Source organism: Rousettus aegyptiacus, unplaced genomic scaffold (genome assembly GCF_014176215.1).
Source record: "Rousettus aegyptiacus isolate mRouAeg1 unplaced genomic scaffold, mRouAeg1.p scaffold_m13_p_1, whole genome shotgun sequence".
Lineage (NCBI taxonomy): Eukaryota > Metazoa > Chordata > Mammalia > Chiroptera > Pteropodidae > Rousettus > Rousettus aegyptiacus.
This window is the reverse complement of record NW_023416284.1, coordinates 27,417,778-27,432,984: the sequence shown is the minus strand read 5'-3', so window position 1 is coordinate 27,432,984 and position 15,207 is coordinate 27,417,778. Positions and strand designations below refer to the sequence as shown.

Here is a 15,207-nt window from a genome sequence, read left to right as displayed (position 1 = left end):
GCTTTAACAGTATTTTTGGTGGAGTCTTTAGGGTTTTCTATACACAATACCATGTCATCTGCAAACTGTCATTTCCTTTCCAATTTTATGCCTTTTATTTCTTTTTCTTGCCTAATTGCTCTGGCTAGGACTTCCGATACTATGTTGAATAAAAGTGACAAGAGTGTGTACCTTGCCTTGTTCCTGACCCTAGAGAAAAAAATTTTAGCTTTCTGCCATTGAGTTTAATGTTAGCTGTGGACTTGTCATATATAGTCTTTATTATGTTGAGGTATGGCCACTCTGTTGAGAGTTTTTATCGTAAATGGATGTTGGGTTTTGTCAAATGCTTTCTATTCAGAATTAAGTTTCAACAGAAATTTCAATTTAGTTTTTAGTTTAATTCAGAGATTAAAAGATTCATTTACTTAAGCCAAAGGAAAAAAAAAGGGTTGATTTACCAAAAAAATTGATCTAGTTAAATTTTGGGGCAAGTATTCCAGAGCTTTGCTTGTATTTCTAGATTCATAACTTACTTCCAGATGTGTATTAATTTAACCTATAGATTTAAAAAAAAATTAATCCATTAGTTTATAAAGTTGATTATCAATAATTTACTTTTCACATATTTAATCTCAAACTGATGAGTCAGAAAAAAGGGAAGCATTACAGGGAAAATGGATGCTAAAACCTAAGTGTAACTTTTACAAATCTTCCTGTCTACTGATATGGACAAAAGAGCTGTGTATGAATCATGTTGCCATATTAGCAGCAGTGCACAAGTATACAGAGAAGTTTATATTTCTCCCCCCACCCCCATCCCCAAAGAAGCCCCTTCCTCGTTACCATCCACCATCTGCACTGGTGAATGTATTTGCACATCCATACATGATATAGTGATGTATTCAACGCGTAAAGCAAGAGTCTCCTTAGCCTTACTCTTACACCACAGTACAAAGGGCAGGAAACATTTCAACTCTTAAAACTGAACATTCCCCTCATTTCCTTTGTGTTTCCTCAGTATAAAAATGTCATGTGTTTTAATGCTATAACTTTTAGAAGATAACTTCAAAAGAATATATATTTAAAACTTACCATAATTGTGGCATACTAAATATAGTTATGCATTTAGTCAATTTACATATTTTATGACCACCAACCAAAGTTTAAAACAGAAAAACACAGAAAAGGGACAGCAAATAATATGAGAAATGAGCAACAGTATACATAGAGACCTCTGGGTAGCTGAAGGGAGCCTACCTCATCTGTCAGCTGGCAGTAAACAAAGAGGAGGACTAATGGACTTGCTTAGAGAAGGGCGTCATTGGCACCGGGTAGCTGCCAACGACTCTGGAGGACTGTGTAACAGCTCAGAATTTTCCACTATCAGTGTTCCACTGTCTGAAAAGTAGGGATCAGTTAATGCTCTGAACCACTGTACCTCCCAAGCTCAATATGACAAATGTTACTGCCATTCCCCTGTGTGTTTGCATTGTGCTCTACTCTCTCACAGGCACGGTCAAATGAGATGGCAAACGCAGGCACTGTAGAGAATGAAATACGGCCCAGTCACCACTTCCAGGTAGAAACGGTTTGTGTGGTCAGTGCTGAGCATGCTATAACTCCCATGAGTTAAAATTAATCCCTAATATATATACTCTCTATAAATACTCATGAGGATTGATACGGTGTAGAAAATGAATTCTAGGGCTAGACAAACCTGCATCAACTCCTTTAAGCTTGCTCAGATGTGAAATAGGAATTCTCCTTCCTACTTTGGAGAGGGCTGTTATAGGGATTACACAAGATTATGTTTGTAAAACACCTAGAATAGATCACATCAGATGACAGAGGCTCGATACGTTGTGGTTACCTAATATTTCTTCTATTTTAAGCATTTTCTCTGAGAACACACATATCAGCACTAAGATGGTCTACTGAATGGTAAATCTATCTGCCTACAGAAATGGGCAAGGAACACAGTCATATCTTGAGGAGCCTGCTTGATTTAAGGAAGTAGTTTTCTAAATTATTTGTCCTTTTTAAAGTCACACTCTACCCTACCATTTTTCTTCAAAATAAATCTCATAGGGAAACTGTCTAACAGAGTGCCCAAAGTGGAGGCTTCTCTGGTTCTTGGAGGTAGAAGAACTAGAGGTTTGCATCTGTGAAACAGCAAGCATCCTTGTAACATAATTTGAAAATCACAGTGACAAAAACAGGTTTTGTAGTCCGTTGAAATTTGAAATTCTTGACTTTCACATTTATGAATTTGTGAGCTTGGTTCCCTCATTTGTAAAGCAGGGTAAACAATACCTACCTACCAGAATTTCTGTTAACATGAAATGAGTGATGTCACACCTCCAGCAGTAATGTCATTGCATTATAGGCACTCGGATCTTAGTTTCCATTCTTTTACTTCCTTTTTGTAGGAAAATTAAAGTAGTCAGAGCTAAGGAATGAGGCACCCGAGTGCCCATTTAAAGCTGGCGATCCATACCAAGGAAAGCAGGGCACAAGGTGAAGATCTGAAAACTAACTCTGGAAAGGACTGTCACTCATTCCCTACTTATTACTGCACTTAGTTCACTTCATTCTTCTGCTGAGAATGATCCTTTAGTTAATACTTATTGATATCACCATTACCAGGCTAAACAGCAGTAAGGAAGCTTAAAGTTTTTCTTCATGAAAGATCAAGAGAGAACTTAGAAGGCAAAAATCTATTTAATTATGTTATCATTCACCAGGAAATGGCTTTAAAAGGTCATTTAACTATTATTGGTTATTTATTCACCTTTAAAGAGAAGGGATGTTTATTTACAATATTTCTCATTAGCCCATTTCAGCTAGCTCTCTTTGGGATGAAGTGAAAGGATCATTGGAGAGTCAATACAAAGTTTTATTATTTTAGAAAACCATACATATTTCACATGTTGATAACAAGGAAAAGAAAACTGGTTTACAGCACAGCCTAACAACACACTCTTAAACAACCAATGGATCAAAGAAGAAATCACAAGAGAAATTATGAAATCCTTGGAGACAAATGAAAGTGCAACAAACTAAAATTTATAAGATGCAATGAAAACAATGTTAAGGGGAAATTTATAGCTATGAATGCTTAAAGAACAAGAAAGATCTCAAGTCAATAACTAAACTTCACAATTTAAGAAACTAGAAAAAGAATAACAAACTAAATCCAAAGGTTAGAGCAGAGATAAACAACCTGGAGAATAGAAAAACACAGAAAATTGGTCAAACTAAAAGTTGGTTCTTTAAGAAGATCAACAAAATAGACAAAACTTTAGCTAGAATGACTAAGAAAAAAAAGAAAGACTCAAATTTCTAAAATGAGAATTGAAAGTGGGGACATTATTACTAATTCTATAGGCATAAAAGATTATAAGAGACTAGAGTACTCGGAACATTGTATACCAACAGACTGGATAACTTAGAAGAAAAGGACAAATTCCTAGAAACACAAAACCAACAAAGACTGAATCTGATTTGAAAACTTGAATAGACCTAGAACTAGTAAGGATGTGAATCAGTAATGAATCTCCTGTACATAGAAAAGCTGTGGACCTGATGGCTTCGCTGGTGAATTCTACCAAATATTTAAAGAACAAATAACACCTATCTTTCTCATATTTTTCCCCAAATTTGAAAGGCTCTTCCCTTTCTAATTCATTCTATGGGGCCAGCATTACTCTTATACCAAAGCCAAAGACACTAAAAGAAAAGAAAACCTAGACCGATATCTCTTATGAGCATTGATGCAAAAATCCTCAACCAAATACTAGCAAAACAATATTATGTTAGAAGGCTTATACATCATGATCAAATGAAATTTATTTCTGGAATTTAAGGATGATTCAACATATAAAGCTTAATGATGTGATACATTACATTAATAGAATGAAGGAAAAAAAATCACGTGATTATCTCACTTGATGTAGAAGAATCATTTGACAAAATTAATTCAACTCCCTTTCATGATTAAGAAACAATCAACAAACTAGGACAGGAAGGAAACTACCTCAACATAATGAAAGCCATTATGAAAAACCCACAGCAAACATCATACTCAATGGTGAAAGACTGAAAGCTTTTCCTCTAGGATCAGGAACATGGCAAGGATATCAGCTTTCACAACTTCTATTCAACATAGTACTGTAAGTTCTAACCAGAGCAATTAAGGAAGAAAAGAAAATAAAGAAAAAGGCATCCAAATTGGAAAAGTAGAAGTAAAATTATCTCTGTAGATAATATGATCTTATATGTTAGGAATTAACCAAGGAGGGAAAAGATTTATGTAATGAAAACTACAAAACATTGCTTAAATTAAAGAAGACATAAATAATTGGAAACATCTTATGTTCATGGATTGAAAAACTTAATATTGTTAAGATGTCGATACTAGACAAAGTGATTTACGGATTCTATGTAGTCCTTATCAAAACCTCAATGACATTTTTGGCAGAAATAGAAAAACTCATGACAAAATCATATGGACTCTCAAGGGATGCCAAACAGGCAAAACTATCTAGAAAAAGAGGAACAAATCTGGAGAACTCTCTCTTATTTTAAAACTTACTGTAGCTTCGTAAAGCTACATAGTTAAAACAGTGTTGTACTGGTATAAAGAAGATATATAGACCAATCGTATAAAATTCAAAGCCCATAAATAAACCTTTGCATATATGGCCAAATGATTTTTGACAAGTGTGCCAAAACCATTCAATGGGAAAAAGACAGCCTTTTCAACAAATATACTGGGATAATTAGACACTCACACGGAAAAAAGTGAAGATGGATCCTTATCTAACAGCATATGTAAACATTAACTCAAAATGGATCAAAGACTTAAATGTAAGAACTAACACTGTAACACTCATAGAAGAAAACATAGGAGAAAAGCTTCATGACATTTCGATTTGGCAATAATTCTTAGATATAACATCGAAGGCACACACAGACAAAAAAGAAAAAGAAAAAATAGACAAACTAGATTTCATAAAAATTAAAACATCTATATATTAAGGATACTATCAACAAAGTGAAAGGCAAGCCATGGAATGCAAAAAATATCTACAAATTATATATATGATAAGGAATTAATACAAGCAGAACATAGAATTAAAACTCAACAACCTAAAAACAAATAACTTGGTTTAAAAAATGGGCAAAGGACTTGAAGAGATATTTCTCCAATGAAGATATATGGTCAGTAAGCACATGTAAAGATTCTCAACATCATTAATTATTAGGGAAATATAAATCAAGACTACAATGAGATATCACCTTATACCCATTAGAATGACTACCATCAAAAAACTAGAAAGTAACAAGTGTTTATGAGGACATGGAGAATCTGGAATCCTTGTACATTGTTGGTGGGAATGTAAAATGGTGCAGTTATTTTCACCGTGGAAAATAGTATGGTGGTTCCTCAGCAAAATTAAACAGAGAATTGCTGTGTAATCTAGCAATTCTGCTTCTGGGTATATACCCCCAAAAAACTGAAAGCAAGGACGTTAATAGATATTTGTACACTTAGATTCATATCAGTGTTATTCACAATAGCCAAAAGGTTGAAGCAATCCAAGTATCTATTGACAGATGAATGGATAAACAAAATGTGGTACAGACTCACAATGGAATAATATTCATCCTTAAAAAGAAAGGAAATTCTGACATGCTACAACATGGATGAATTGAAGCCATTGCACTGATTAAAATAAGCAAGTCACAAAAGGACAAATAGTGTATTATTCCACTTAGATGAGTTAAAATTATAGAGATGGAAAGTAGAGTGGTGGTCACCTGGGGCTGTTGGAGGGGGAGGAGGGCTGAGTGAGGAGTTATTGTTTAATGGGTGTAGAGTTTCAGTTTTGCAAGATAAAGAGCAGTTTGGAGTTGCTTGGTGGTAATGGTTGCACAATATGAATGTGCTTAATATCACTGAACTGTACACTTAAAAATAGTTAACAAGGTAAATTTTCTGTTACGTGTATTTTACAATAGTAAAAATAAAAAAATTGAAAAAAAAAAAAAGTAAAACAAAGACTTGCAGACAGACAAAACCAGAGAGTTTATCACTAGAAGTGTTAAATCACATTCTTCAGGCTAAAGAAGTTTGGTACCAGATGGAAACATAGATCTATACAAAAGTAATGATAAACTCTAGATATGGTTAATATGTGGTCAAATATAAAATACTTTTTATTTTGTTATCAAAAATTACTTTAAAAGATAATAGACTAAAACAAAAATTAAAATAACTACATACTATGGGGCTTATAATAGCAAATGTTTTTTTTTTTTTTTTATTAACTGTTCATTCCTCAATTTCTCTTTCTGTTCTCATTTTACCACAAGCATCAAAGATAAACAGACTGTACTTTCCACATTTTGTCTGGCAATCACCTCAGCTAAATTTCCAAGTTTATCACTTACAGGTTTTACTTTCCACCCAACGGTAGAGTACATCAGCCAAATGCTCTGCTGCTTTATAACAAGGATAATATTTTCCCCAGAGTCCAATAATGTGTTCCTTATTGCTGTTTGAGGACTCACCAGAAGCACCTTTGATGTTGGTATTTCTAGCAACATTCTGTTCATGGCAATCCATGTATTCTCTATGGTGATAAAACTTTCCCTATAGTTTTCACTTCTTTCTGAGCTCCATCAGATTCAACTTTAAGGTCCATATTTATACCAATAATCTCTTCAAGGCAATTTAGGCTGTTTCTATCTGGCACCTCAAAATTATTCACCTTATACATAACACAATTCCAAAGCCATTTCTACAGTTTTAAGTATTTGTTATAAAAGCACCTTACTTTTTGATACCAAAATCTGTATGAGTTTCCTAGGGCTGCCATAACGGTACCACAAACTAGGTGGCTTAAAACAACAGAAATTTATTCTCTCACAGTCCTGAGGCCAGAACCCTAAAATCAAGGTGTCAGCAAGACCATGTTCCTTCTGAGACTGTGGGTAGACTCTTTCATTGCCCCTTCCTAGCTTCTAGTCATGGCCATCCATTCTTGACGTTCCTTGGTTTGCAGATGCATCACTCCAATCTCCGCCTGCGTCATCACATGGCATTCCCTGTGTGTTTCTGTCTTCACATGACATTTTACCTTCTTAAAAGTACACCAGTCATATTGGGTTAAAGTGCATCCTAATGACCTCATCTTAACTTGATTACATTTGCAAAGACCTATTTCCAAATGAGGTCACATTCACAGGTATAGGGGGTTAGGACTTAAACATATTTGGGTGGGAGAGAGCACAGTTCAGCTTATAACTGAGACCAATAAACAGAATATATAAAGAGCTCTTGCAACTCAACAATAAAGATAAAACTCCATTAAAAATTGGTAAAGTATTTGAATAGTCATTTTCCCGAAAAGATATATAAATGGTTAATAGACATATGAAAAGATGCTTAATGTCATTAGTCATTTAGGCACTGCAAATCAAAATCCCCCCAAACAACATTGAGATAGTACATTACACCAACTAGAATGGCTATAATAAAAAAGATAGAATATATCAAATGTTGATGAAGGTGTGGAGAAACTAGAACTCTCGTACACTGCTGATGAGAATGTTAAATGGTGTAGCTCCTGTGAGAAATAATTTAGCAATTCTTCAAATGGTTAAACATAGAGTTAACATATGGCCCAGAAATTCTACTCCTAGGCACACACCCAAGAGAAATGAAAACATGGCTATACAAAATTTGTACATAAATGTTCATAGCAGCATTATTCATAATAGCCATAAAGTGGAAACTACCAAATGTCTATCAATTGATAAATATAAAAACAAAATGTGGTATATATTCACATAATGGAATATTATTCTCCTACAGAAAGAGATAAAGAACTGATTCATGCTACGATATGGTTGAATTTTGAAAACACTATGCTAACTGAAAGAAGACCGATGCAAAAGGCCATACAGTATATGATTCCATTCCTATGAAATGAACAGGATAGGCAAATTCATAGAGACAAAAAGTAAATTAGCTGTTGCCAAGGAGCTGGGGGGCTGGGGAATGGGAAATGACTACTAAGGGGTATGAGGTTTCTTCCTGGGGTAATGAAAATATTCTAGAACTAGATAGTGGTGATAATTGTATAATACTAAAAACTACTGAATTAATACTTTAAAAAGGTGAGTTTTATAGTCTGTAAATTATATTTTGATTTTTAAAAAGAATAACTTTAAATATGTGCAAGATCTGCATGCTAAAAACTATGAAACATTGCTGTGATAAATTACAGAAGACTCAAATGAATGGAAAGACAGGCCGTATTTACACATTGGAGGACTGGATATTATTAAAATGTAAATTTTCCCTAAACTGATTTAAAGATTCAATGCAATCCCAATCAAAATCCTAGCAGGCATTTTTGTCAAAGTTGACTGGCTGATTCTAAAATGAATACGCAAATGTAAAAGACCTAGAGTAGCCAAAACAACTTTGAAAAAAAAAAAAAAACAAAGTTGGAAATGTTTTCTTTCTGACTTCAAGACTTACAAAAAATGACAGCATGGTATAATCCAAAGAACAAACATATAGATTAGTGGAACAGAATAAAGTTCAGAAATAGACTTGCATAATTAATTTTTCATAAAGGTGCCAAAGTATTAAAAAAAGAAAAGAACTGTCTTTTCAATAAATGGTTCTGGAATAACCAGATATATATTTGGAAATAAATGAACCTCAACCTTTACTTTGCACCATATACTAAAATAATCTCCAATGGACCATAAACCTAAATGTGGAAGCTAAAACTGTAATACCTTTAGAAGAAAAGAAAGGAAAAATATATCGTGACATTGGTAGACAGAGGTATTTCTTAGATAGGCTTTTTGTGTCCTATCATAAAACTATAAAAGGAAACATTGATGAATGATCTCCATCAAATTTTAAAAACAACTACTCTTAAAAATAATAAAAAAATAAAAACAACTACTATTCATAAAACATTGTTAAGAAAATGAAAAGACAAGCCGTTGACTGAGAGAAAATATTTGAAATACATATACCCAATGAAGGACTGATATCCAAAATATATAAAGAATTTACTATTCAATATCAAGAATACATACAATTCAATTTAAAATTAGCGAAATATTTGAACAGGTGTTTCACAAAAGAACATACACAAATGGTCAATGGGCACATCGAAATATACTCACTGTCATTAGACATTCTCAAAAAACAAATTAAAATAACAACGAGATACCACTACATGTCCACCAGAATAACTAGAATTCAAAAGACTGATGACAACGCTGGTGAAGATGAGGAGCAATTGAAAGTTCCATACCATCGTTGGTAGGAATGAAAGATAGTACAATGAATTTGGAAAACGGTCTGGCAGTTTCTTATAAAATTAAACATATACTTATTCTATGACTTGGTAACTCTACTGTGAGGTATTTATCCAAGAAATGAAAAAAAAAAAAACAAGAATTAGTATGTGAATACTAGTAGCAGTTTTATTTATAGCAGTCAAAACTTGGAAACAAACTGATTGTCTATCAACCAGTGGGTGAATAAATAATAATAATAATAATAATAATAACAACAACAACAACGACAACAACAACAATCCATATATAGGAATATTACTCAGCAACATAAAAAATGAACTATTGATAGAGGCAACAATATGGATAAATCTCAAAAGCAATAGTATAAGTAAGAAGCTAAATACAAAGGAGTAAATACAAGATGACTCCATTTATTTGAAATTCTAGACAACATATACTAATAGAAAGCGAAGTTGGGGGATTGATAGCAAAGTGTGAGGGAACGTTTTGGACTAATGAATATGTTTTCTTTTTGGTTTGCAGTGCTTGTGGTTATACATATGCATACAGTTGTCAAAACTTATTGAACACAACTCTTAAAACACATATGTTTATGTTGTATTAAGTATTTCAATAAAATTAATTTTATAAAAGAAATCAAATGACTTTTAAACATGAAAAATGCTCAATCTCACTATATATAAATAAAAATTACCACCATACTGAAGTATTCATTCTAACCTATCATTTAGTAAAAATACAAAAGTTTGACAATACATTCAGTTGGTGAATTTTTTAGGAAACTGGCATTTCTGTATCTAGAAATGGTACAAAATCTACTGAGTAGTGTCTGGCAATATCTACCAAAATTACCAATGTATCTACTCTCTAACCCCAATATCCCATTTTTGTGACCCTATCTTACTGAAAAACCTCTCTATATATGCAAAAGACTGGAAACAACCCAAGGGTTCATCAACAGAAGACTAGTTAAATAAATTATAGTACATCCCCACAACAGAATGCTAGACTGCTCTAAAAAATGAGAAAGATATCTTTTTATGATATGGAAGGATTTCCAGGAGCATTTCAGTAAAAAAAAAAAGAGAAACTAAGAAAGGAGGAAATCTGAATAATACTCAAATTGCTTGTATTTGAATAAAGAAATACTGGAAGGATAAATAAGAAACTAATAAAAATGGTCACCAATAAATCAACTTGCTTTAAATTATAGCAACACCAGATTCTTTGGGAATAATTCTGGTAAAAGGTACTGAAGTTCTACCTGGAAATTCCTTCTCTCCTTCTCTCCCTCCCTCCTTCTTTCCCTTCCTCTATCTCTATCTACAAAAATGCATTATTTGCCTGCAAGGGGGTTTTGGAAGACAGAAAGGATACTAGTTCCTTTGCTGGGGAGCCAAGAAATCCTATGGCTTTAATTTTCCTGATATCTGTGAGGTTTGGGATATATGGCCCAGGGAGTTACAATAAAAACATTGACTAATAATGAGGTTTGAAGTATTAAATATGTTTATTGGGCTTTTATATTGTTTTGAGAATTGCTGTGCAGCATACTTTTTCCCCATTTGCTCCTTGGGTTCTTTACCTTATCCTTGCTAACTGGCGTTAACTCTTCATATAATAAAAATGCCTGTTGCTTATATGTAATAAATGCTATTGTCCTTGGTCAGGGTAGTAGGAGAGCTCTGGAGAATAATATCCCTCAGAAACAAGGGATGTCACTCATTTTAGTTTTGTCAGAAGAAAGGCTGCCCCAAAGCAGTTGAGCTCCTTGGCCTGAGTATCTGAAATAGCCTTATCTAAAACACATTGGTTCTTGCTTCAATTTGTCTTGTGTTAGATCACTTTGCTTACCACTTTAGAGGCCGATCATGGTGGTAAAAAGACTAGACACTGTACGCACTGGATCCTAATGTATTCTCTATGATAGTTTACTAAGTTCAGTGTGGGTCCAACTACCCATTCCCTTACCATTGGTTGTTTCTATAAGTCAACTCTATTTTGATGATTAAAAATACCCAAATTGGTTGTATTGTTGTAAGAGTCTCTCTTTTCTTTAAAAAAACAATTCTTTATATTCTTCGTATTAATTGTTCCCTGTGTGGCAGAAGTGAATAGAAACACATCCTCTTTGCCCCAATTTCTTCCTCCATTCTAACTGGCCGAGCAATAGAAAAAGACAGGCAATAGGAAGAGAGCCAATGATCAGCATCGATTGCTCTGGTATACTGTAAAAATGTGACTCCCTTAAAAATTAGAAATCAGAAAACAAAAGAACATAAAAATACCTGTGCTTTCTGTTCTGCATGCACAGTTTTCCCAGGGGAGTGGTTTCCAAGTTGTTTATTCTCTTGAGATTCACAAATGTCTCCTTTAAGCCTTTCAATCTAAAATACAAAAGTTGGAAGTGGAGAGTTTCTTTGTTTTTAAGATATACAACTAATACATGAACACATTCTTCATGTAGAAAATTCAAACAACACAGAAGTAACATTTTCTTTCACATAACCTTATCCCACAATCTCTTTCCTCTTTTCAGAAGTATTACTGTTTGCGATATACCTTTCCTAAAGTTTATCTCACATATACTTATAAATATATGTCAGCATTAGATGTATATTTTTTAAGTTGAACAATCTTTATTTGTATTCATTCTTTCTTTTGATTGCAGTTTTAAATTATGATAAAATATATGGAACATAAAATTTACCATGTTAACCTATTTTTAAGTATACAGCTTAGTAGCATTAAGCATAGTCACATTATTATGCAACCATCATCATCATCCATCTCCAGAATTCTCTTCATCTTGCAAAACTGATACTCTACACTCATAAACAATAGCTCCTCATTCTGCCCTTCCTCCTAGCCCTTAGAAACCACCATTCTATTTGACTACCCTAAGTACTTTGAATAACTCAAATCATACACTATTTGTCTTTTTTGTGACTTGCTTATTTCAGTTAGCATATTTTCAAGGTTTGTCTATGTTGTAACATATGTCAGAACTCTTTTTAAAGATAAACAATATTCCATTGTATGTATACATCACATTTTGTTTATCCATTCATCTGTCAATAGAAACTTGGGTTGCTTTAACCTTTTAGCTATTGTGAATAACAATGTTATGAAATAAGTGTACAAATATTTGATAAAGCCTCTGCTTTCAATCATTTTGGGTATATATCCAGAAGCAGAATTGCTAGATTGTATGGCAATTCTGTTTAGAAAGTACCATACTGTTTTCCACTGTGGCTTCCCCATTTTACATTCTCACCAATAATGTACAAGGGTTCTAATTTCTCCACATCCTCATTAACATTTGTTTTTTTTTTTTGTTTTGATCACAGCCATCCTAATGGGTATTGATTTATTCTTGCAACAAAATTTTTTGAGCACTTGGTATATGGCAGGCCTTGTGTTACAGACACTAGAGGTATTACTGTGAAATGAATGTAAACTAAAATTGAAGAGACATATATCCAGAACCTGGAAGTATATATAATAAACCAATAAATTGCTAAGGAGAAATGGTTAAAAAAATATAATACAACTAAGGGTGTAGTATTAATAATCTCAAACTTATCCAATATAATAGAGTAATAATTTCTATTTGGTAAATGTGTTAAGTATAAACTATTATAAATCATTATTAAAAAGAAAAATCCTAAATTGCCACAATAGTAACAAGATTACTGTTTAGCATAGATAATTTAAGATGTACAAAATATAAATACTGATAGAATGCATTCAGATTAAAGTATGGCATCTTCCTGGGATGCTAGATCCACCAGTCTCCATCCTTACTAATGACCAATAGGTGACATATATCTATGTTGCTCTACTGTTGACTGTTATTCTGTACACATTTAAATAAATTCTAAGAACAAACTAAATTAAATACTTACCACTTCTCCAAACACTTTTTTTTCTGAGTCAAGTGTTCGAACCCGATTTCTTAAAGCCAGAATTTCCTCATCTAGTCTTTGATTGTGTTCCTTTGCTTTCTTTAGGTCAACTGCATCTAAAACAGAGAGAAGAACTCAGTCTACTCAATGGGATCAAAGTTTTAATTTGGGAGTACTAACTCTAAAAACTAAAAAAGTGCTATTTCCTGCCCTTCTTGTCATGTCCCTGCATATGTGATTCTCTGCACAAGAGAGCCACTAGACTGTCAAGTCCAGCCCTGGAATATTTTACCAACCTAACGAAACAACGGAATGTTTTTTTATTTCTCACATCAAGATTAATAAATTGGAATTTTTGAGTGCAGGGTTTCCAGCAATAGAGGTTCTTCCAGGACCTGGAATTTTAAAATGATTGAGCCTACCTTCTAAAAGTTAAATGACAGACAACGATCTTCCTGGCTTCCTTGTAGTCTTGTCTCTTAAACACCTCACATACTCATAGATACTTCTCTTCAACTCATAACAGCAGGGCCCCCATAGATGACTGAAGTAGTGAGCTAGGAGCAGTGAATGGACAGATTTTCCAAGTTAAATCAAGTTAATTCATCAAAACCATCTTTCTGCGTATAGCGCCACTGCCATGAAAATGGTAGCCCACTCTCAGCTTACCACTTCATGTTAAAACCTGCTCCTTCTTGCACTCATCAAAGTTTCAACTAACACACACTTGCTGCCTGTAACTTTCCTGAATTTGTAGCGGTTTCCTTTTAGCCATTTTTCAGTTATGTTTCCCTTATTTTTCTTTTGCTGCTTTAAAGTCTCTTTGTTTTCCTTCTTCATTGCCTGTTTTGTATTTAATTTGTATTAATTTTTTATTTCTTCATTTTTTTCTCCCTTGCTATACTCTTTTTCCTTAGTAACTAAATCTTTTTAATTTTAAAAATGCTGAAAACACATCAAAAAGCAATTAAATTATTTATAATCATTATATATAAAAGATATATAATATATGTATAACATATATAAGATATATTCACAATCCATTTATAACATGATTTGTTCTATTTTGGCCTATGCAATTAAAAAAATTTAAATAATGTTATACTGTCTGAAATGTTACTGTCTGCAACTTTACAAGTTGCAAATATATCATGAATATCATGACCGGATAACCTTTATAAAGTCATTTTCCATTTTGTATTTGGAACTATTTTATAATCGAGGTTTAATTTACATACAACATAATGTACATATCTTAAGTATTCATTCAATTCAATGAACTTCGACAATTTTATATATCTGTGAACTTCCCTCCAAGAAGATGTAGAACATTTCCATCACCCGATAAAGCTCCCTTACTTCTTCTTCAGTCAGTTCTCCACTCCCACTTTCTCCCACAACCATTTCTTTATTACTTCTATCACCATAGCCTGGTTTTGCGTGTTCTTGGTTTTCACATAAATGAACTCTTACAATATACATTTTTTTGTGTGTCTGGTTTATTTCTCTCAATATATATTGTTTTTGGATTCATCTGTGTTGTATCAATACTTTGATCCTCTCTATCCTTTAGTCCACCTTGTTAAAATATCACAATTTGTTTATCTATTCTCTCATTTTGTTCTGCATAGTATATCCAAATGTGCCATTATTTGTGTCACTTTTTCCCCTCACTAATGAAGAATTAGGTTTGTTGATAATGTTTACTCTTAGAAACAATTCCAAAATCATTATATTTGTTCATTAATCTTTAGGTGCTTATGGCATTATTTCCAAAATAAATAAGTAAAGAAGGCCCAGAAATGAGATAGCTGAATCAGAGCACCTGTGTATTTAAAAAATTTAATAGACACTGCCAAATTATTCTTCAAAAAGGTTGTACAGAAAGTCCTAACTTGACATCATTGATAGGTTCTTAGAAAATGTGACTTTAAGTGAAACAATATATCATGAAACCAAT

General features: G+C 33.1%; 1 protein-coding gene across 5 annotated transcripts in view; it reads right to left on the bottom strand.

Annotated features, from left to right (window-relative positions):
* Nucleotides 1-15,207, bottom strand: part of CCDC30 (coiled-coil domain containing 30) — a 92,365-nt gene that overhangs the window by 61,006 nt on the left and 16,152 nt on the right. For all 5 annotated transcript variants that reach the window (XM_036232716.1, XM_036232718.1, XM_036232719.1 and 2 more), the window contains exons 5-6: nucleotides 13,248-13,363; nucleotides 11,628-11,726 (exon numbers count right to left, since the gene is read on the bottom strand). In XM_036232716.1, the coding sequence (XP_036088609.1) occupies nucleotides 11,628-11,726; nucleotides 13,248-13,363 (215 nt within the window). The remainder of the gene's footprint in view (nucleotides 1-11,627; nucleotides 11,727-13,247; nucleotides 13,364-15,207) is intronic.